Source organism: Talaromyces proteolyticus (genome assembly GCF_021365285.1).
Source record: "Talaromyces proteolyticus strain PMI_201 chromosome Unknown BGW36scaffold_4, whole genome shotgun sequence".
Taxonomy (NCBI): Eukaryota; Fungi; Ascomycota; class Eurotiomycetes; order Eurotiales; family Trichocomaceae; genus Talaromyces; species Talaromyces proteolyticus.
The window spans coordinates 217604-237230 of record NW_025764280.1 but is presented as its reverse complement, the minus strand read 5'-3'; the positions used below and the strand labels follow the sequence as shown (position 1 = coordinate 237230).

Sequence of the window (19627 nt, the reverse complement as noted above, 5' to 3'; positions counted from 1 at the left end):
TGAACCTTGATAGTTGGATCCATTAACTGGTCTGAAATACAGAAAAGAGGGGGAAAGCAGAGTGTCGACAAATAAATCTCACAAAAAGCAAATAAGTCATGACGGTTGAAACGCCAACTCTGCCAGCCTCATTCTGGGAGCCAGTCCTTTCTCTGTCCTCTTCAAATGATCGCCTCAGGTGGTACATGTGTGTGGTGGTTGCACTATCTTCATTTAATTTCCCCGATGTTATCCCACAAGTTTACAGCCACTTAGATACCCATGTACTCTCTACGCTCTCCCCTGAGGATTGCTTCTCCTATGTCCGAAAACTCCGCGAGGGTTTAATCAAGTCCACAGGGATAGTGGGTGCCGCTCGAACAGGTAATGCGATGCGCACTCTTGCAAATTGCGTCCCTGAAGATCTCCGAGAGAAGGAATCTCCAAGATCTAAAGAGTCGGAAGAAGTAGCTCGGGAGAGGGGGAAAGCGTTCTGGACGAGAATCTATTCCCAGAACAAGGCATTCGACCCAGAGGCATCAGTGCGGGCAAGCCCCGACTACGCCTTTGTCGTGAGAGGTACGACTTTATTTTGCATTTAAAATGGCCGATCTTAATTACTAAGTACGATTTGAATGATTTGTTTTTAGAGGTGCTATATGGGCGCATCTTCTCCTTCGATGGCATCATAGACGATCTGACAACAGGATACGCCATTGTCTCGGCGCTTTACGGTATGGACTGCCAGAACCAGCTACAACATCACATGAAGGGCATGCTTATAAACGGTGCTACGAGACATGATTTGGAGGAGCTTCAAAAGCTCTGTTTAGGACTGGCCAACATCCTTGGAGTGAGGTTTCGTTATGGGCGTGCACCGATCCCCACACTGGATATTCAGTAAGAAAATTCAGTGAACAATTTTACAAAATAAGCAAAATCTTTGGAGATCGCCGTACATGTGCATTTTCAGATGTTGATTAATTATATGTCTCTATCAACTGATCAACTGAGGTAGTAGACGGGAGGTCTCCAAACTTTTCTCGGTGTTCTATTTTGAGCATCAATGTAGAAATTGTGTATTCTAAGAAACTTTCTGCAAATATAATCTCTTCTATTTATTCTTCTTTATACTCGTACCAGTCTTCGAAATTGTCTACCAGGCAGCTTTCTAACCCCAAGGCCCATCGAATAGATTCTAGAATCCGAGAATCAAAAACTTTGGTGGCTGGAAGGTCAGCCCATCTCCTGAATCCGTGAGGGAGACCCGGAAACACTGAAACGCTGGTGGGCACACTGTATACTCTCGTCAATACGATCTCAGCCTCGAAATTTTGAGCTTACCCTTTGGCCTTCAGTTTTGTGGCAAACAGTAATCCATCATCCCTCAGCGGATCCATACCCGCCACCAATATTGCAGTACGAGGGAATTCACGCAAGGACTCATTTGGCGTGAGTGCTACGTTCAGCAGTGGGTCGCTACTATCTGCATCGAGCAGGTCGCTGAACATCTTCAACCGGGCCCACGGGATCACAGGAGCGTCACGACACTGTATATGAGCTGACTTTTGAGGCTCAATGAAAAGTTCAAACGGGTAATTCTCAACGTGGATTAGCCACGGAATAGCGAGCACCACTCCTTTGATGAAGTGACGATCGCCTTTCTCCTCTGACGACTCTAGGTCGCGCAGTATAGCCGTCGCAGCGAGCCCTCCTCCAGCCGAGATGCCTAGTACTCCTACGCCCGCAGCTACATCGATTCCAAGTGTTGATGCATTTGCTTTAATGTATTCGAGCGCGTCTCGAGCGTCTTCGTGCTGTGCTGGATGTGACGAATCTGGAGTATGTCTATAGATAACACTGAGGACAACCACGCCCAAAGTCTCTGACATTGTAGCGCACAGATAATCATCAGTTCCTTCAGATCCGAAAAGAAAGCCGCCGCCATGAAAGTACACAAGACCTTGCATGAGTTCTCGCCTATCGCGAGGCGAGTATCGGCGAAGGGGGATTGAGTGACCCCCTCGAGACTGTATGGACAATGTCAGAATATTGACTTTGTCGACCAAACCGGACTGGCTCATCAGCTTTTTCGATGCACTCTCCCGGGCTGCATTCACAGTCTCGCGAAGCTGATTGGCCTCGAGGGTGTCATTGTTGCTGAACCCATCTTGAGCTGCAGTCGGATTGCGAGTGACAAAGTTGAGCCACTCCTTGCTTGGTACTCCATATTGAGAGAAGTCCATAGTGTTTAGTGTAGGTAGGCTCGTTGGGTTGCAAAAGAATACTCTAATCTTCACGTTCATTTTTCATCAAATGAATCACGGACATTGATCTCCGAGACAATCGGACAATTCCGCTACGCAATACGATTCTTAAGTAATGAAAGCTACGATAAAATTGTGGAATTATTGAAATGAGGAATTGAAGCTTTACAGGCTAGAATCATGTCTGATGTCTCTTCTTCAACCTCTGCTGCGTCTCGCCCGCACCGCAGCCTATTGGGGAAAGTCGTCCTTGTCACAGGAGCAGGCAGTGCGGATGACGACATTGGAAACGGCCGTGCCATCGCCATCCTATGCGCTGAAGATGGTGCATCTGTTGTATGCGTGGATCGAGAGTTATCCGCCGCAGAGAGGACCGTGGCAATGATCACCAGCGAAGGCAAGGGAGCCGCAATGGCAGTTGACGGAGATGTTAGCTGCGAAGGTGACTGTCGGCGGATTGTCGAAACAACAATTACGCACTTCGGTCGCTTAGATATTCTAGTCAACAATGTTGGTATCATGGGAGCTCCCGGTCAGGCGCCGGATGTAGATGTGGCCGCATGGACGCGCAGTCTCGAGATCAATGTTACCAGTATGATGCTTATGGTCCGATTTGCTATTCCTGCCATGCGCAGAAACGAGCCAGGAGACGGAAATATTAGGGGAAGCATCGTGAACATGGGCTCCGTTGCCGGATTGCAGGGAGGAACACCTAGTTTGTTGTATCCAACAAGCAAAGGAGCTGTAGTCAACATGACACGAGCCATGGCCGCTCAGCATGGCCGAGAAGGAATTAGGGTTAATTGTGTTTGTCCCGGTAATCAGTCTCCGTCTACTCATATCTTCTCATTGCTGACCCCACTTGCGAATTACTACAGGGATGCTTTACACGCCCATGATGTATCGGGCCGGCGGAGGAATGCCTTCGGACATGAGGGAGGCTCGGCGCAAGCGCAGTCTGCTTCGGACAGAGGGAAATGCTTGGGATTGTGCCAGCGCAGTGAGGTTTCTCGCTGGAAATGAGGCACGGTGGATCACAGGTGCGATTCTGACAGTGGATGCAGGGGCAACCTGTGCACAGCTGGTCGCCGACCATTAGATTATGTTCCTAATATCTAATAATCAGCCCATATAATCCACTGCTTTGCAATAATACTACGAATCAATACTGAGAAACAACCAATTTGGTTTGCCACAGCCTTCCCCATACTTGAATTAGGGTAACGTATTTCCCCACAGCCGCGAAGATGGGGTAAAAAATGGAGATGGACTCACAACTCCGGACCAGTCTCGGCGAGACCCCCGGTTGGCTTTTTCTCGGACTTATTTTACGACGAGGAGAAGCTATAGCTAGCCACTATCATAAATTTACTCAACTGCCCTGGTTTAGCATGGAGTTTGTCCAAGCATTATCATTACTCTCTTCACTCACTGGAAGACACCTTTCTCATGGCCAGCAAAATTGACCAGGACGGTCCGGAACAGGTCGAGGATGTCGAGCTTAAGCCGGCACCTAGCAATGCCAGAGCTCATCTCGTCCCTCGCCCATCCGAGGATGAGGGTGATCCGCTGAACTGGCCCATGAAGCTTAAGCTGCTGATCCTGTTCCAAGTCTGCTGGCTTGCGTTTGTGAGCGAAATCTTCTCGGTATGGAGAAAGGAAAGAATTTTACTAATAGTGAATGATTTGCCACTAGCTTGGGACGTGGAATACGGCGGCAATCAACCCATCATATGTTTACCTCGCTGAAGATCTTGGGGTTTCAGAAATCCAAGCTTCCTACCAAACGTATGGTAGCCCAGCAACCCACATATGAACTTCGTTTGACATGAACCCTTCTATTCCAGGACAATTGCTGTGGCCCTAAATGGCGTGGGACCTTTCATCTGGATCCCCTTGGCTAATGTCTTCGGCCGCCGCTTCGTCTATCTGCTTACCACGTTTATTGGATTCGTCACTGCTCTTGGCTGCGGCTTTGTCCACAGCTTTGGCGCCCTGGTTGGTATTCGTGCGATCAATGGTCTGTTCCCAGTGTCAATGGCTCTTGGCCCAGCAACCGTGACCGATCTATTCTTCTACCACCAGCGTGGTCGTGCCCTTGGCCTGTTCACCGTCATGCTAACATCCGGCTCCCATTTCGCTGCCCTATTCGGTGGACCTGTTGCCAAATTTCTCAGTTGGCGCTGGATCTTTTGGATTACTGCTGCCATGAATTTTGTCACTCTGCTCGTCCTGATCGTTGCTTTACCTGAGACCATGTACTACGAGCCTAGAACTTATTCAGACACCAGCACCCATCCACCTAAGCTCACAAGGGCCAAGTATCGACAGCTGCTCCGGCCATGGACCACTTTCCCTGGTGTTCGTCTCAAGGCCAAGCATATTGTCTTACCAGCCTTCCGAATTGGTCTCTATCCTTCAGTGCTCTTTCCCAGTTTGTACTATGCCTCCCAGTACTGCTTCGCCGCCATTTTCCCTGCCGTCACCTACTCTATTATTTTCAAGCAGCGCTTTGGCTGGAACTCTTTCCAGAGCGGTCTGGCTTATGGAGGAACGATGACTATCGGCTCTATTGCTGGGGAGGTAGGTTTTTTATTTTCTTACATTCTTTTCCACAAACAGTAGTCTGAGCTTTCTGACATCTTAATCGTCGTGATAGCTCCTTGCGGGTAGGATCATTGACAACATCGTTCGACGCGAGGCGAAGCGACTAGGTGTTGATAACCCACCTCCAGAAGTACGATTCAAAGGACTATGGACAGGAGCAGTCCTTGTGCCGGCGGGATTGCTGATTTTCGGCTTCACTATGCAATACAAGACGCATTGGGTTGGTCCTCTAGCGGGCATGTTCCTCGGAATCTTTGGGATCCAGGTAGTTGCGACGGTCTGTTACACATATAGCATTGATTCGTATCGCTTAGAGGGCTCCGAGGTTGCCCAATTCTTCAACTTCTGTCGTCAGAGTACTAGTTGCACTATTGCATTCTATGGAGTCCGACTATGCCAGTCTATCGGGTATCAATTTGCCTTCCTCATGTTTGCCCTTGTGGGCAGTGTCCTTGCATTTGCTCCGGTGCTGTGGCTTATGTGGAAGGGTCAATATATTCGGGAGAAACTAGGCAGGCCGACTGATGTAAGTGTGGCGGAGGAAATCATCTCGGATTACAATGTAGTCCATCGCAATCGCACCAGAGAGTAGATGATATAGCAAAATAAAATAAAAATGAGACTGTCGTCTGCCTCAATGTCCTAGACATACAAAGGCGTACAAGACGGTGGTCGCTTCGCTATTATTAACATTGAAAGGTACGCGCATTTAAAATAGACTCACAATGCTGCAAATTCGTGGAGCGCACCGACGATAAAATTGACTGTCGTATTCCATTAAAACAATCTCCAAGTTGAACTTCTCGTCTTCGGTGTATATAGAGACTGAGGTCACACACATGTTCAGAGAGTAGACCTGGATATTGCCAAGAAAGCATAGTTTCCCTTTATCAATACTTTGACAGTTTTGATTACTTAACACTCTACAGTCTTGGAGTTGCAAGTGTCGTAAAATATTTTTTCATTCGTAATTTTGCCAATTCGTTACTGCTCGATAAAGTGGTCTCAACTGACAGAACACCTTATCTATTACAATATCCTTTCCTAACGCTTAACAGATGATAAAGGAGATGACAGCAATAAACCGATCCAAAACTCCGTCGCGATGACTATCAATGAGACAAAAAAAAAACTTATTCGGTCGTTCTGTTGCAAAAGTAAATCGTATTACCATAAATCATCCTGATCGCCAACCATATCAAGTATCATTGTTCGCCGACGGGGCTTGCTTAGCACCGACTGCGATCTCTGAACGACAATATTCTGGGGAAATGTTTGGCTGTGTTTAATCCGACCTCGACTTTGGTCACGGTGATGGGTATTGCTGCTGCGCTCTCCTCCCGAGGCGCTGTTATTACTAGAAGATGTTGCTTTTCTAGGCATTATGCCTAAAGGAGGTGTTCGTGGTGATATGGATGGCTTGTTTCCATCAACTACCTGTTCGTCCTTGTTGGATTGAGGTATTTGTCGAAACTCGGCATCGGTACCAACACATGGATCGCATGAGTGACTGCGTTGCTTTGTTGGCCGTCTCGGTATGGTTTTATAGTAGTTATTTCCTTCGACACCTTCATAAACAGCTTTGTCGTCTGTCCCATCTTCGGCTTTGGGTGAGTCAATAATAAGTTCTTTAAAGTATTTCTCACTAGCGGGGACGTAACGAAAATGAGGCTTCGCTTCCATATCGAGCTTCTGTGCGATTTCTTGGGCATAATCAGGACAGACTGGTTTGTATTGAAACTCGACAGGTGGCTTCTCCTTGTCTAGCTCATCTGTCTTTTTGGTTGGCGTATTGATGCTAGACGGAAGTAAGATGCGTGTCAGGCGACGTGCTTTTGAAGCACTTCTTTCCTTTTCCTTTTCTTTTTCCTTCCGCTTTTCTTCTTCGTCTTCTGATGTCCATTCATCCGCGTCAAGGAGCATAACTTCTTTATTGTCGTTGTTGGCCGTAGAAGAAACTCCGGCAACGTAGCCGGGCCCGTAGATTTTCTTCCCTTTCAGGTGTGGATTGTGGAATTGAGACCATGCCCCATCGATCGGGGCAGTAATACCAACATCTCCCCATCTTGCATGAAGATGAGGTCGTCGCGGTTGCTTGTGTCGACGTATGATATCGAGAGAGGTGTTGATGAAGTTCGCCATGGTGTATTTTCTTGTTTGGTGTGTAGCTATTTGGAGGTTGCGATATATAATGATCGTTTTGGAAAGGGATGAAGTAGGTGATATTGAATGCAAAGTTTAAATTGATAGGAACGACGCCGTGTAGCAAGAACCAGTCAAGGTCTCGCAAGCATCCGATAGTCAAGAGAGAAGAGGGATGTTCATCAAGTATGGATAGAAGAAGAACGCCACGCAGACAGGCCAAACATCGAAGAACCAGATATCCCCTATTAGCATTTCGAGAGGACGAAAGCATCAAGCTTATTTTCAAACAAGTATCAGTCGGGCTGAGAGAGGGGCCAGTAGATATACACAACGCTCGGTCCAGTTGGCGGCGCAATGAACAACCCCGGTACAGGGTACATCAGCGGGTCATACATTAATTAAACAACGCCGGCGGTTGAGGAACAGAAAACAAAGAATACCCTTGTCATAGTACAGACTAGTATATGGCACCAGGCCGGGCCTCTGTGTTGGCCCAGGCCGGAAGCTTTCATTGGTGTTACAGGAGATACAAATTTAGAAGCCGAAACAGGTAAACAACAACCCCGTCCTCGATACGCATGAAGTATAAACTATGAATACTGCGTGCTAGACGAAGATCATTATTCTAAACAAAAGCACACGACAGCGGGTTGATCTATTCTTGAACAGCAGGCTAATCGGGATGTCTGTTCCAAGCGCCACCGGGGGCATAGAGTGAGCGGTCTACCTTAGCCTCTGACAGCAAGCAGTATGTACCTTCACGCTGAGGTGGTTACTACGTAGTTAGCATCCGTACTATAATTTATTCTCAAGTGGCACTGTCGTGATTCGTTTCGTTGGACAAAAAGGCACGGTTAACCGCTGAGGCGCTGCGGCCTGCATTAGCCCTACCGCTGCGCCCAGATTTACAGCCCAATAAGAACACCCACACGACGTTGGGCCTCGACGATCCTATGGGTATGGGCTATGGCGCTGTCGATGGTGGAGTCCGGACTAAAATTAGGGATTCGTTCCTACTGGGCCGCTCACTGCGAAGCGCCGCATTAATTAATAGCATTCCATAGTGAAACAACTGACCATGCCAGTTCAAGGCAACCCGCAATGATCTCTTACTCGATCAGATCTGGCCCACCGTTCCAGTTCCTTTTGATCGAATGGACTACTGCCCTGTTCGAGAGTTGATCGGCCCTGTCACAATTATTAATGCATGAAGATGAAAATTGGCCGAGTAATCGCCGACGTGGTTACAAAATGCGGCGCAGACGGAGTCGGAATCTCTCTGATCGTGGGGGGCTTCAGTTTCTCTCGGGTTTGTTTTAAATTGATGCGTAGATTGGCAGCAATCCAGATCCATGACCAGCTTATGAAAAACAAGAGTCACCTGACAATGCTTATTTGACATGCTCCCTGGGGAATTGTATGCCTGGAAATGCCGTAGACCTGCCGTAGACCTGCCGTAGACCTCGGCCAAAGGGACACTCGATTAATCTGTAATCGTCATTCGGCGTGGTGATCTGTTTAACAGGGTGGCCCTCTTAGCATGCGGCTAATTCGTCGTGCGCATCAAGATCATTCAAAGTGGCATCCATATGGGATGAGTCCGTTGTAACCACCGCAAAGTCACATCATTCTTGCAAGTCTTCAGTCATAAAATATAATTACCCCTCTCGCAGAGGTTCGCTACACCATCGCGCGAACCGACAGCATGTGCCATGGCTTATAAGTGGTGTAATAAGTATAGCCACCTGCAGCCAGCAACCAATTGAATCACCCTTTTAACGCTGACCCAGACAGTCGGTATCAAATGAACATTTGAAAATGCGCCGACGAGCAATCCGCATGACAGTGTGGCAAGGATCAATGAAAATTTGCAAAATTGATCCGAGTCATCTGCCCGTCTTTTTGCCCAGGATATTACTGTTGTACAGCATAAATCTGCTTAGCAAATCAAGTGTCACGAGCTGCTGTGCAACCAGTCGGAGTTATTTACCACCCTGCAAAGGCTTCCTAAACGTATTCTGCATTATTCGGAAGTGAGGATGTAGTCATATGATGCCAAGTATGAATCTCCCTCTCCTCCTAGAAAGCCGCTTCTGCCAGCCTATCATAAAAGCCTTTGATTCTTTTGGCATCAGAAACTGTATTTGGTTGGACGACCAAGATATATATCTAGATAGATATTAGATTCAAAGTTGATCTTAGATAATTTAACGCTCTCCAAATTCTAAGCCCTTACTGTCTATTTTTGAATAAAGACTCCTAAGTGAACAGTTTAAAATGAGGCTAAAGGAATATATGCAGTTTTATATTGAAAACGCATTTCTAAAATCTTAGTATATACTCTAGATACATGCTCATACACTAGCAGATAAGAGAGAAACTATAATAAAACAGGTTACCGACCCTCAAATGCAACTTCGCAAGTTGCATTCTCATAAGACATAGAACCTTGATGATAAGCAATTTTTCCGATTAAGTTGTATTCACTATCGAAACCAGGGTGCATTGATGGTGCCCATTTCACTACATTGCGTACATATCTCATCTTTGTGAGCAAGGTGGTTTATCTTGGCTGGTCCTTTTAGTGGAACCCATACAGGCCAACTAGGGCCATGTGTTGGCACTCCCTATACCCCTGCCATCGGCGTAATCATACAAGCATTTGCGGCAAAAATGCCCACTATTATGTATTCATGCATCACACGCACGCGCCACACAGTAGGGCAAGGGTGAGGGGGAAGAAACCTGACGAGTCCGGCTCGTTATAATGCTGTTCATCATGAGCTGTCGTAATTATACCATTTGACTGGCTAGTTCTTTATACCATAAGCGGTCGATTTATGCAAAGCCCGCTGTCACACGGTCTCTATGCAAATACCATGGAAGCCGCCTCATTGCTCAGACCCCAGGCGAGCGTGACTTTCTCGCAGCGGGTGGCGTTTCTCTAGAGGGCGGTCGCATGGGGACTGGTGTTGCTTTAGCAACAGAAGATCGCCGGGAGGTCGCCGGACTCGTTCTATTTGATAGAGATGACCGGGGTGAGCAAGGCCGAACTGATGAGGTTGTCCATGCAGTATTCTGCGAGTGCATGGCGGATCGCGTCCATGAAAGGAAAGACTCGTCTTCGCTGTCCGTTCCTACGACGAAGGGGGCATTTCCCGGATTAGCAGTAATGGAGACACCCTTGCTCTGTCGTCGCTCTGCTCCTGGAATCATGACCCGTTGCAGTTTTGGGTGAGCAACAGGACTGATCGGTCGTGGAATTTCGATGTATCCCACTGACAAGGAGCTGTGGGCTTTTTTTAAGCCCACGCCAGGTCGACGGGTTGACGTTGCTCGGCTACTCTTTGTCTTACCTAATTCGTGACTGTACGAGCTTCGCCTCTGCGATGGTCGCCGCTGGACTTCTCGGTGTTCCTCAGTTGGCACGGGGTGATGGCCGTTTGAGTTCGCTGCCCAGAAACTAGCTGCCATCGGAGGACTAAGGGCCACTCGCGCACGCATTGTTCGAACAGCAGAATCTAAAGCTAACTCGATGGCGAGATGGCTCCGAGCCCGTGAGATCTTAGGCCAGGTCGCTCGTTCGCCGCACAAACACGTCTTCAAGATAAATTCAGTTGTCGGGTTCTGAAGGATGCGTGGAAAGTGAGCATATGGAATCTCTGGGAATATGTTGATATCCCCTGAATATTTCTGGCTTAATATAGATGCCGTTTTCATGAACTCGTTCTGAAAAATACCCATTTCGGAGAGGACGGATATTCGGTGCAAAGCCTCATCACGAGCGAGATTTGTCATCGTGTTGAGCCACGGAGAGCTAAGCCAGTGTTGGCGACTAGATTCGGCTCCTGGTCCCTCTTCCTTGGCCAGGAAAGGGACAACGTGAGGATTTACTTGCGATACGATGAAATGGTTGACATTAAACATCTCAGCAAGACGTGTCATGGGAAGGTCACCGTCAACGGAACCGTCTATCCAATTCCGACGGTCGTCGTGCCAGGGTACGGTCTCCCCAGTCAGTGGATCCTTTGCCATCAGCACTGACGGCGAAAAGACTAATGGGACGGAGCAAGAGACAGTTCTAAGATAGTTTAACGAGAGCTTCCATAACAGGTAGTGTTCGACTTACATCGCGGACCATATTAGTACGTTGGGGGCAGTAATATAATTCAACAGTCGCGGAAGTTCATAGAGACCGGCACTTGATATACAAATGTTCAAAATCTTGCGCGTACGATTGTAGGCTTCGTGAAATGTCATATCTCCTAGCCAATTCCTCATGGCTCTTTCGAGATGACAGGAGTCGTATATAGACCCATATTTGAGAAAGCGAGCGACCTTCTGCAGTGGAGGAAGTTGCTTCCCCTCTGGTTCAAAGACAGACAGATCGCCATATGGAAATTCATCCAAGACTGTAGGAAGCTCGTCGTCGGTATGCGCACAGTATATAGCCGCAACGATGCTGCCGGCAGACGCCCCAGAAATAATGCGAGGAGCAACCTTTGCTTCCCACAAAGCCTTGACAACGCCAACATGATTCATGCCAAACGTTCCACCGCCCGATAAAAGTACAGCGCTGCGACCGAACGCTTGTCGAGCCGATAGTAGTGAATCTAGAATGTACTGCATCTCGGCAGGATCGCATCGGTCGTTTCCGGTTAGGTCCAGAAGCGTCGAAATTGTATTCACGGCAGTGTTGATGTACTGGTCAATAAGATTCTTCGTTCCGATATGGGTATGCTGATATAGCGCCGATTCGCTCATGTTTCCCAGGTCTCTGCTCAAGGCGGTCCGAATCAAGAACAACATGCGAGAGACATCGCAGCTGATTCGCGCATCTTCCAACTGTCTCATCCGTTCCAGAACCATTGCAGGATCATATTGATCGGATTCAAAAGTCTCCTTCCACACATTGTTACCCTCGAGCTCGTCGAGTTCGCTGGCGCAGGCGCGCCACTCGTCGAAGGACACGGCCTAGTCAGGACAAGAAGATCAGATTAGATAACGCCAGCACATAAGGGAGCTTCCGCTGTATGACTCACATTGCGCATCTTCAGATAAAGGACTTGTTTGCGATCATCATCGCGTAATTTCTTCTCCCGCTCCTCCCTCGACAAGCCATCTCGGTAGGTATTCAGGGTATCGCCAGCCCACGAAACGGTGTCGCGAACCAGCGACGAGAAAGCGGCGAACGAAGCGCGCTTCCCCAAGTGCGACCGAGAGACATCTTGCTTGCGATCGAGCTGCAGGCTCTTCTTGCGATGGAGTTGCGAGTGAATCGAGGCGGGGTCGCGGAGTGTGGTCATGATCGGCTCGTATGCGGAGCACTGGCCGGGGGAACCTGGCAAGGCATCCGAATAGCGGCTTCGTTGCGCGTGCAGAGCAGTATACAAAGCTAGTATTGGCAAACGAGAAAAACCCTCACGTCGAGAACGCGCTCGCCATGCTGGTTATGAAGGTGTCTGTAGGGACGAAAAGGAGGAATACTGGCAGTCATAATCTGAGTACTTCCTAATTAGACAGCGGTCACGAGGCGGCCATGTATTTTCCACTGGGGAAGCCGCCCCTCAGGCAGCCACCAGCGCGGAATAGCGCGGAATTGGCCCACTCTTCCCTTTTTATTGATATTGGTAATTATATACGACGCTGGGTCGGGATCTTGTCCACATGTGATGAGGTCATACTTCGTGGCAGTGGATGGTAGCAAGTCCTCACTGGGCATGTCACTAGGAAAGCCGAGGTCTCCATGTGTATTGGAGCCAGCATGAAGCAGCATTCCTGGTAGAATCTACACTTGATGGACTATGATATACAGAATATGATATTCGCGCCAGATGCTGCACCGCAGAACCAGTCGATCGATTGACGCTTTGTGCTGGTGGATGACAGCAGCAGACAGGGCACGACCACTGCGCTAAAATGCTGCATAATAAAGTGCTGAGCAAGTATTAACTCAGTATTAGGGCCAGCTGAAGGCTGAGGCTGTAGTCAGACTGACATGTCAAGTGCTCCTGTGTAACCAGAGGCTATTCCCACTTTCACATGCAATTGCCTTGTAAGGCCCAGCCACGAGGATGAACGCATGACTATTCGTATGCAAGATATATTATTTTAAACAATCCCCCTTCGGAACAAGTTTAAGTCACTGCGTGTCATTAAACCAATCGGAGATGGCCTTTCTTAGCTGTGTGTGGAACGTCTGTTCTATCCAAAAATGTCCCGCAAAGGAAATCTCTACACTCTTAGCGTGACTTCCTTGTACCTCGCGTAAGCTCTTCGTCCAGTGTCGTAATTTCGTCTCTGATGTGAACATGTCGTCGGTGCCATACACGACCAGCGTTCGGTGTTTAGGGAGTTCTTCTTCCGGAGCCGGTATCGATATTTGCTTGCCCGCTATCGACACACTTGACAAGTTCGCCCAAAGTGTGACTAGTCGAGAAGCGGGCGGGAGGATGGGGGACAGTAATAAATACGAAATGGTTGCGGCCGGCAATTTGGAGTCCTGGTCTAGCTTGTCATTAGACTCGGTGACGTCCTTATTTGCTCCCTCAACCAAGTCCCTGGCTTGTAAGAGAATCGTCTCGACAGGTGACCCAGCCTCCGGGGTAGCAAATAAACTTGCAACATCCCCGATGGTGGGCTGATGAGATGCCACCATTGACCCATACGAATACCCAGCTAAGATCAGCTCGACGGGCTTCGAGGGTCCAAGCAGTTGAAGATACTTCAGCATAAAGCCGTAAGCTGACATATAGTCGCCTATCTCAGGCTTGGCCGTCCAACTTGTCCGGCCGTCCGAGTAGCCCGCACCGCTGCCACAGGATATGCTAGTTAGTAAAAGACGGTCTTCTAGATACTGTAAACTAGCTGTCAAATCATGGCCTACCGAAAATTCAGAGTCAGGACAGCATAGCCGTTGCGCACAAGCTCGGCAGCAATGGAACCGACAGCAGGGTCGTCATTGTTGCCCCCGAGCGTCGCATAGGGGTGGGCAACGATAGCACCTTTACTGACAGATGGCTGCTGCAGGGTCCGCTGGGTCAGCTCGCTCTGATAGAGGCGGCAACTAAGCCGCGTGCCATCGTGCACCGAGGGGATGTAGAACTCGTGCTGCGGCCTCACCATGGTATCTGCGCAACCGATTGCCACAGTACACAGGTTGGATATAACGCACCAGCTGCTATTGGAAAGTAGAAGCAGAAGAAGAAGAAGAAGAGCTGTCGCTGTCGCTGTCGCTGTTGTTGTGATGGCAGCAGGTGGGGCATCGAGCCGCGTGCGTGTTTGATTGGTTCCGCCAGCTTGCCTGCCAATAGTCTTCAGCCTTCAGTCTGCCGCCTCTGCGATAATCAATCGCTTCATGTACCGCCAATAACATCAAGTTCTTGTTGTTGCTACTGCTTCGTATCGATGGCCGCTGTCAACGACGGCCAGATCAAGGTGCTCGAGCAGACTCGCCAGCGCCTGCTGCAACTGACCCATTCGCTGGGCTCTCTCACAGGCAACCTGCAACAGAGCGACCCGTTGCCCTCATGGTATGCGCGCCAGCAATGCCCACTGGAGACGACTTGCTGACAACGGTGAAGGAGCTCGCTGCAGTCTCAAGCGAGTATTATTTCTAATAATCTCATCAACATCTCTACCCAATTGTCAGAACACCATGAACTCCTCTCCTCTCTGGTCGCCTATCCCGCCCCGTCCTTCCCAGGCACCACCCAACAAGGCGTTCTAGAGCAACTACTGCGGACAAAACTGGATCCTCGTGTCCAGGACTGGGTTGCCAAAGGCCGGATCTCAGGTTCCAAAACCGCCGAGGAAAGTGGGGGACTCACGGAAGAGGAGTTGGAAGAATTGTGGGCTTGGGCTCCGATTGAAGCAAATCAAGAAGCAAGGCGGCGCAACTGGGGCGGCCACTACACACTGGAAGAAAGGGAAATAGGTATAGAGAATGTTGCGACAGGACTGAAACGGCAGCTACCAGATGACAGCGAGGATGAGGACGAAGAGGAAGAGGAAGAAGAAGAGACGGATGAAGATAAGATGGAGATAGTCGGCGTGCATAGCAAGCCTGGCGCCGCCGGCGTGGAATTTGAGATTACCAGCGAAAGGAACCGTGGACCAGAGGCTGCTCCCTCGCCTGCCCTGCCGCTCGACGAGCTTTTCCGTTACATGATGACCGGGACTAAGCCAAAGTCAGGACCCGAATGAACCAATCTCAGGCCTAGACGCATAATCTAGAGCTTTCAATGAGCATAAACTCGAATACGGATGAGTTATAACCTCAGGTATGGGTGCCAATGGTTGTTTTGCTTATCGTCTACACATTTTACTGACATTGGCACAAAAAAGAACACAGACATCTTATGGTCAAACCCGAAATTAAATTAAAACTAAGTTATTACCCTACCGAAACGAAAATAGAGCTCAACCCCTCCTACGAGTGGTAGGGGTCTTCCCGGCAGGCTTTGGAGAGACACCGGTGCTCTCAGCGGCCGCCGGAGAGTTTGCGACAGCCTTCTTGGCTCCCTTCGGCTTGGCAGCCTTTTTGTTTGCTGGGCTGTTCCAGTAGTACAGCATTTGGAGGGCAATCACGACATTAAGGGTGAAACCCGCGACGAAGCTGTACAGGATGAGCTTGTCGTCCACTTCTTGTAGGGTTGTAAAGATACGGGACAGGGAACCAAAGAGGTAGTTAAACACCTATACACCAATCAAATCAGCTTTGAATCCATAACTTGTAGTCGATGCAAAACGTACCGCAAATGCACTCAGTTGTCCAGTGCTGCCTTCGCTCCAGATCGCGAAGATTTGCGGGAGCTTGCTTGCAACACCAAGCACACCGGCGCCGGCCTGGAGAAGTGAGAGTGTCTGCGAGTCGACTAGAGTTTGATCGACAAGAAGGGCGTAAATGCTAGCAGCAATCACGGCGACAAAGGTGGCGGCAGCAGCAGGCTTGCCAGCGAAAGTCAAAACCAAGACACCGATAGCCACATCCTGCACTGCGATCAAAGCGGTTTCACCAAATGTGCTGAAAGGGAACTGCTGGCGAACATTGTAAGACAATGTGATGAGAAGACTCGCCGTCTCCATAGCATAAGAGATGAAAGACACGCCGGCCGAAGAACGCGAGCTGATTAGCTTGAGAATCTGGGGGACCTTGACGATAGCGCTGGCTCCGACGATGGCAAGCCCAAGGGCCTTGGAAATCGCCAGCGACGTGCACTCCGGGTCCTTGCTCACATCCAAATCCAACAGGAGCGCGCTGTGGCATGGCGACCCGATCAGAGAGATGATGGCATCGTGGACCGGCGCAGGCAATGCGGAGCTGATGGGCTGGAGGACCGGTTTCAGCGGGTCGACGATGACGGTTTGGATCGTGTCCATGATGGCAGACAGGGCGAGGCGATGCTGACGCGAAGGCTGGTGGGATGGAGAAATTAAACGAGGACGAGGAGTAAGTAATTAATTCTTGTAAATAATAGAAGAATCGATGGCCTGACACGGCACGCGGGGCAATCTGAGACCTGTGATTGGCGGGCGGCAGCCCTGGAGAATTTGATGGATCATCTCATCCTCTGCACATGCTCTGCGCCAACAACACTTGCTCACAACAGTATCTTCCTCCCGCCAGCCCTCGCCAGCACTTACCTGTCCATCAATTATGGACATCTGGCAGTGCCAAAGCACCCCCCTGCCATGATACTACGATCCGCAATTCTGCGCCGGCCGCAATTGGCCCGAGACTCGGTCGCTGTATGCTTGCAATGCCTGTCCAAAGCAAGCCGTGCAGCAGCCACTCGCAGCTTCGCCGTGTCGCGATTCCAGCGGTCCAGTGCTGCCGATGAGCACTCTGGCATACCAACTGCGCTCCAAAAGGAGTATTTCTTTTCTCGTGATCCTGTCAGGAATAGATCGAAAGAAGGCGTGCTGTCCTCGCTATCTGCGGCTCGGGGCAATCACACAAGGACAATACAAAATGGGATGACGACCACAGAGGGCATTGCCAGCTCGACTTCCTCACTAAATACACGGGAACAAGAACGACCCCACAGAAGACGCAAGCGATTAAAAGAAGAGGCCAAGGCAAATGCAGACGAAGAGCAACTCCCCCCTGATGCCTCTGCTCGACTCTCCGCCGTCTCCGCTACACTCCCAACATCCTCACTTCGCCGTAAAGTCGCTGCATACCTCGCTCTCGCGAAGCCCCGCTTATCCGTTTTGATCCTTCTCTCGACGACGTCCGCATATGGTCTTTATCCGATTTCCACGCTTCTCTCCCTTGATCCGTCAATCGTACAGCTTCCTACCTTGTCTACCTCTACCCTTACGTTCCTCTATCTGACGGCGGGCACATTCATATCATGCGCAAGTGCAAATACTTTCAACATGTTTTTCGAACCTAAATACGACGCTCTGATGCAGCGGACGCGGAACAGGCCCCTTGTCCGAGGCCTGGTGTCTAATCGCGGTGCCTTGATTTTTGCCGTTCTTAGTGGTATTGTGGGTGTCGGCTTGCTATACGTCGGCACAAACCCTACCGTTTCGGCTCTATCGGCGGCAAATATTATTCTCTATGGCTTTGTATATACTCCTATGAAGAGAATACACGTGATCAACACATGGGTTGGCGCCATAGTTGGCGCCATTCCGCCAATGATGGGTTGGGTTGCTGCCGCCGGTCAAACCGCTACGACTGGCCATGACACATGGAAAGATATGCTTTTCAGTGAAGAAAGTATCGGGGGGTGGATACTGGCTTCTATGCTGTTTGCTTGGCAGTTCCCGCATTTCAATTCCCTCTCTCATTTAATCAAAGACCAATACAAACTCGCAGGCCACAAGATGATGTGCTGGGTGAACCCTGCTCGAAATGCTCGAGTGGCACTTCGATATTCAATCCTTATGTTTCCTATATCAGTCGCATTCTGGTGGTATGGATATGTGAACGATTGGTTTTTAGTCAGCAGCGGCCTTGCCAATGGATGGATGGTCAAACAAGCATTTGTCTTTTGGAAACACCAAGGGGCCAAGGGTAGTGCTCGAGGTCTCTTCTGGGCTAGTGTCTGGCAACTTCCTATCTTTCTGATTGGCGGACTTGCCACCAAGAAGGGGGTATGGGACGGTTTGTGGAGAAGGATTGTTGGCGAGCCAGATGAAGAAGTCGATGAGCTTTATGACGAGGAAGAGGAAATCATTCCAAGATCCAGAGGGAATATTGTCCCAATTCCCGTGCAAACCAAAGCATAGAATATTTCGCATATGGGAGGGACTCATTGTATTATGTGTCCCTGTTGTTCACTTCTCCAATTGTATTATGAAGCTCATAGAGCAGTCACGGCGTCTTTTCATTGCGGGTAGAGTCGAATTTGTACGATCTCCGAAATTGAACCGGTAGTTGTTATAAATAAACACATTTCCATTTTTCACAGATGAATAGTCCTACACTACGTCCAATGCCATAAACGAAAACAAGCTGACCTTTTTATTGATCATTGACGTTGACAAGAACCACACAATACAGCTTCTTACTAGGACATTTTTTATCCGCCATCAAAACAGACCATTAAAATTCTAGAAGCATTCCAGAGGTTCTTGTCAATTCTGCTAGACCTCCTTGGTTGTTTACATGTACGCAACATTCCTCGGCTGAAATGATCCTATAACAATAAACAGGACTTCTACTTTTCAGGTAAGGCCAGAAAAATAACGAAGTAAAAGCTAAACAGGACTGATCCTGTGATGAGTAAAATTGACTAACTGACCCCAAGATTTTGTGGTTTCTACACAAATATTTGCGTAGTAAACATTTAATTGTAATTGGTCATCATTCAATCTTGTCTGGTAACCAGGTTAACGAAAGTACAAACGACAGATGTTATGAAGAATATCTTTAGTCAACAACTCTGAAACCTTCAATATTATCGGCTCTCAGGTAAGAGCTCTGCAGGATTTATGCCTAAATTCTCGACTCACAATCGCTTAGAACAATTCCAACCCATTATGTGGGCTCCACTCAGCAAGAAAAGACGCCGCAACAACTCAGATGATGAAAATGAGCGTTACGATGGTCAGCCAGTCTATTCAATTGCGTTGGGGGATGATGACGACTCTGAGGAAGAAGAATTATCAAAGCAAAGCAAAGCGACGCGTGAATTCCCCAAGTCCCTAGCAGAGGCTCTTGACACAGCCTACGCTCGTATAGCAAACCAACAGGCCAAGTCTAAAACTAAGGAACTATCTTCTCAGGATATCCCACGTACAGTTTTTGTGGTCGTTCATGAATCCGTCCCGCCGTATGGGGATACAAAAGTTCGTGTTGTTGGGACATTTGCTCGTGTTCATGCAGCAAACGAGAAAGTTCTGGACGTGTTTCGAAACAATTACCAGCATTACTTTGTCGAAGACGTGGGTGAAGACGCCTGGGTTAGGACTCGACCTGGAAGAGAACTGAAATTGGCAGGTGATGGTGTTGCATGGTCGGTATCTAATGACGCAACTCTACGGATTTCCCCACGAGATGCAGGAGGTGATGAAGAAGGTGTATACCAGATTTATACAGTGATGCAGACAGTCCAGGTATAAGTATGGTGAAATACTTTGCTTGCTCTGGCTTCCTGTACAACTAATGCAAA

The 19627-nt window shown here is 48.9% G+C and overlaps 11 protein-coding genes across 11 annotated transcripts; 6 read left to right on the top strand and 5 right to left on the bottom strand.

Moving 5' to 3' along the window:
* Positions 1-39: 39 nt before the first annotated feature.
* Positions 40-935, top strand: BGW36DRAFT_405457 (uncharacterized protein). Its single transcript, XM_046218970.1, has 2 exons — positions 40-558; positions 630-935. The coding sequence occupies exons 1-2, from the start codon at positions 99-101 to the stop codon at positions 881-883; spliced, it is 714 nt and encodes a 237-aa protein (XP_046073868.1). The 5' UTR covers positions 40-98; the 3' UTR covers positions 884-935.
* A 162-nt stretch (positions 936-1097) lies between these two features.
* Positions 1098-2225, bottom strand: BGW36DRAFT_291496 (Alpha/Beta hydrolase protein; the record flags this gene model as incomplete). The annotated part of the gene is made up of 2 exons (XM_046210841.1): positions 1098-1275; positions 1324-2225. 2 exons carry the CDS (start codon positions 2223-2225, stop codon positions 1098-1100), a joined length of 1080 nt encoding a protein of 359 aa, XP_046073867.1.
* A 201-nt stretch (positions 2226-2426) lies between these two features.
* BGW36DRAFT_395312 (putative short-chain type dehydrogenase) lies at positions 2427-3345 on the top strand (the record flags this gene model as incomplete). Its single annotated transcript, XM_046218027.1, has 2 exons — positions 2427-3063; positions 3125-3345. 2 exons carry the CDS (start codon positions 2427-2429, stop codon positions 3343-3345), a joined length of 858 nt encoding a protein of 285 aa, XP_046073866.1.
* Positions 3346-3629: 284 nt separating this feature from the next.
* BGW36DRAFT_315823 (MFS general substrate transporter) lies at positions 3630-5669 on the top strand. Its single transcript, XM_046212550.1, has 4 exons — positions 3630-3875; positions 3943-4034; positions 4094-4829; positions 4906-5669. Exons 1-4 carry the CDS (start codon positions 3696-3698, stop codon positions 5443-5445), a joined length of 1548 nt encoding a protein of 515 aa, XP_046073865.1. The 5' UTR covers positions 3630-3695; the 3' UTR covers positions 5446-5669.
* Positions 5670-5967: 298 nt separating this feature from the next.
* Positions 5968-7089, bottom strand: BGW36DRAFT_123924 (uncharacterized protein). The gene has a single exon (XM_046209303.1). It carries the CDS (start codon positions 6993-6995, stop codon positions 6021-6023), a length of 975 nt encoding a protein of 324 aa, XP_046073864.1. The 5' UTR covers positions 6996-7089; the 3' UTR covers positions 5968-6020.
* A 2807-nt stretch (positions 7090-9896) lies between these two features.
* BGW36DRAFT_424992 (putative patatin family phospholipase) lies at positions 9897-12304 on the bottom strand (the record flags this gene model as incomplete). Its single annotated transcript, XM_046220046.1, has 3 exons — positions 9897-11079; positions 11128-11972; positions 12041-12304. 3 exons carry the CDS (start codon positions 12302-12304, stop codon positions 9897-9899), a joined length of 2292 nt encoding a protein of 763 aa, XP_046073863.1.
* Positions 12305-13140: 836 nt separating this feature from the next.
* On the bottom strand, positions 13141-14123 carry BGW36DRAFT_395308 (Alpha/Beta hydrolase protein; the record flags this gene model as incomplete). Its single annotated transcript, XM_046218026.1, has 2 exons — positions 13141-13810; positions 13885-14123. 2 exons carry the CDS (start codon positions 14121-14123, stop codon positions 13141-13143), a joined length of 909 nt encoding a protein of 302 aa, XP_046073862.1.
* An 86-nt stretch (positions 14124-14209) lies between these two features.
* On the top strand, positions 14210-15503 carry BGW36DRAFT_123779 (mediator complex, subunit Med8). The gene is made up of 3 exons (XM_046209302.1): positions 14210-14530; positions 14582-15280; positions 15345-15503. Exons 1-2 carry the CDS (start codon positions 14406-14408, stop codon positions 15201-15203), a joined length of 747 nt encoding a protein of 248 aa, XP_046073861.1. The 5' UTR covers positions 14210-14405; the 3' UTR covers positions 15204-15280; positions 15345-15503.
* On the bottom strand, positions 15420-16379 carry BGW36DRAFT_291076 (putative monosaccharide-P-dolichol utilization protein; the record flags this gene model as incomplete). Its single annotated transcript, XM_046210814.1, has 2 exons — positions 15420-15695; positions 15753-16379. The coding sequence occupies 2 exons, from the start codon at positions 16377-16379 to the stop codon at positions 15420-15422; spliced, it is 903 nt and encodes a 300-aa protein (XP_046073860.1).
* A 214-nt stretch (positions 16380-16593) lies between these two features.
* Positions 16594-18454, top strand: BGW36DRAFT_373532 (putative heme a biosynthesis protein). The gene has a single exon (XM_046215591.1). It carries the CDS (start codon positions 16692-16694, stop codon positions 18240-18242), a length of 1551 nt encoding a protein of 516 aa, XP_046073859.1. The 5' UTR covers positions 16594-16691; the 3' UTR covers positions 18243-18454.
* Positions 18455-18780: 326 nt separating this feature from the next.
* On the top strand, positions 18781-19577 carry BGW36DRAFT_459376 (uncharacterized protein; the record flags this gene model as incomplete). Its single annotated transcript, XM_046222047.1, has 3 exons — positions 18781-18808; positions 18868-18927; positions 18979-19577. The coding sequence occupies exon 3, from the start codon at positions 18996-18998 to the stop codon at positions 19575-19577; it is 582 nt and encodes a 193-aa protein (XP_046073858.1). The 5' UTR covers positions 18781-18808; positions 18868-18927; positions 18979-18995.
* Between the last annotated feature and the right edge of the window lie 50 nt (positions 19578-19627).

Coding starts and splice junctions, on each gene's coding strand:
- BGW36DRAFT_123779 (XM_046209302.1), top strand. CDS start 14,406: ATGGCCGCTGTCAACGACGGCCAGATCAAGGTGCTCGAGCAGACTCGC. Junction 14,531..14,581: donor AGCGACCCGTTGCCCTCATG/GTATGCGCGCCA, acceptor ACAACGGTGAAG/GAGCTCGCTGCAGTCTCAAG.
- BGW36DRAFT_123924 (XM_046209303.1), bottom strand. CDS start 6,995: ATGGCGAACTTCATCAACACCTCTCTCGATATCATACGTCGACACAAG.
- BGW36DRAFT_315823 (XM_046212550.1), top strand. CDS start 3,696: ATGGCCAGCAAAATTGACCAGGACGGTCCGGAACAGGTCGAGGATGTC. Junction 3,876..3,942: donor AAGTCTGCTGGCTTGCGTTT/GTGAGCGAAATC, acceptor ATTTGCCACTAG/CTTGGGACGTGGAATACGGC. Junction 4,830..4,905: donor TCGGCTCTATTGCTGGGGAG/GTAGGTTTTTTA, acceptor TCGTCGTGATAG/CTCCTTGCGGGTAGGATCAT.
- BGW36DRAFT_373532 (XM_046215591.1), top strand. CDS start 16,692: ATGATACTACGATCCGCAATTCTGCGCCGGCCGCAATTGGCCCGAGAC.
- BGW36DRAFT_405457 (XM_046218970.1), top strand. CDS start 99: ATGACGGTTGAAACGCCAACTCTGCCAGCCTCATTCTGGGAGCCAGTC. Junction 559..629: donor CTACGCCTTTGTCGTGAGAG/GTACGACTTTAT, acceptor ATTTGTTTTTAG/AGGTGCTATATGGGCGCATC.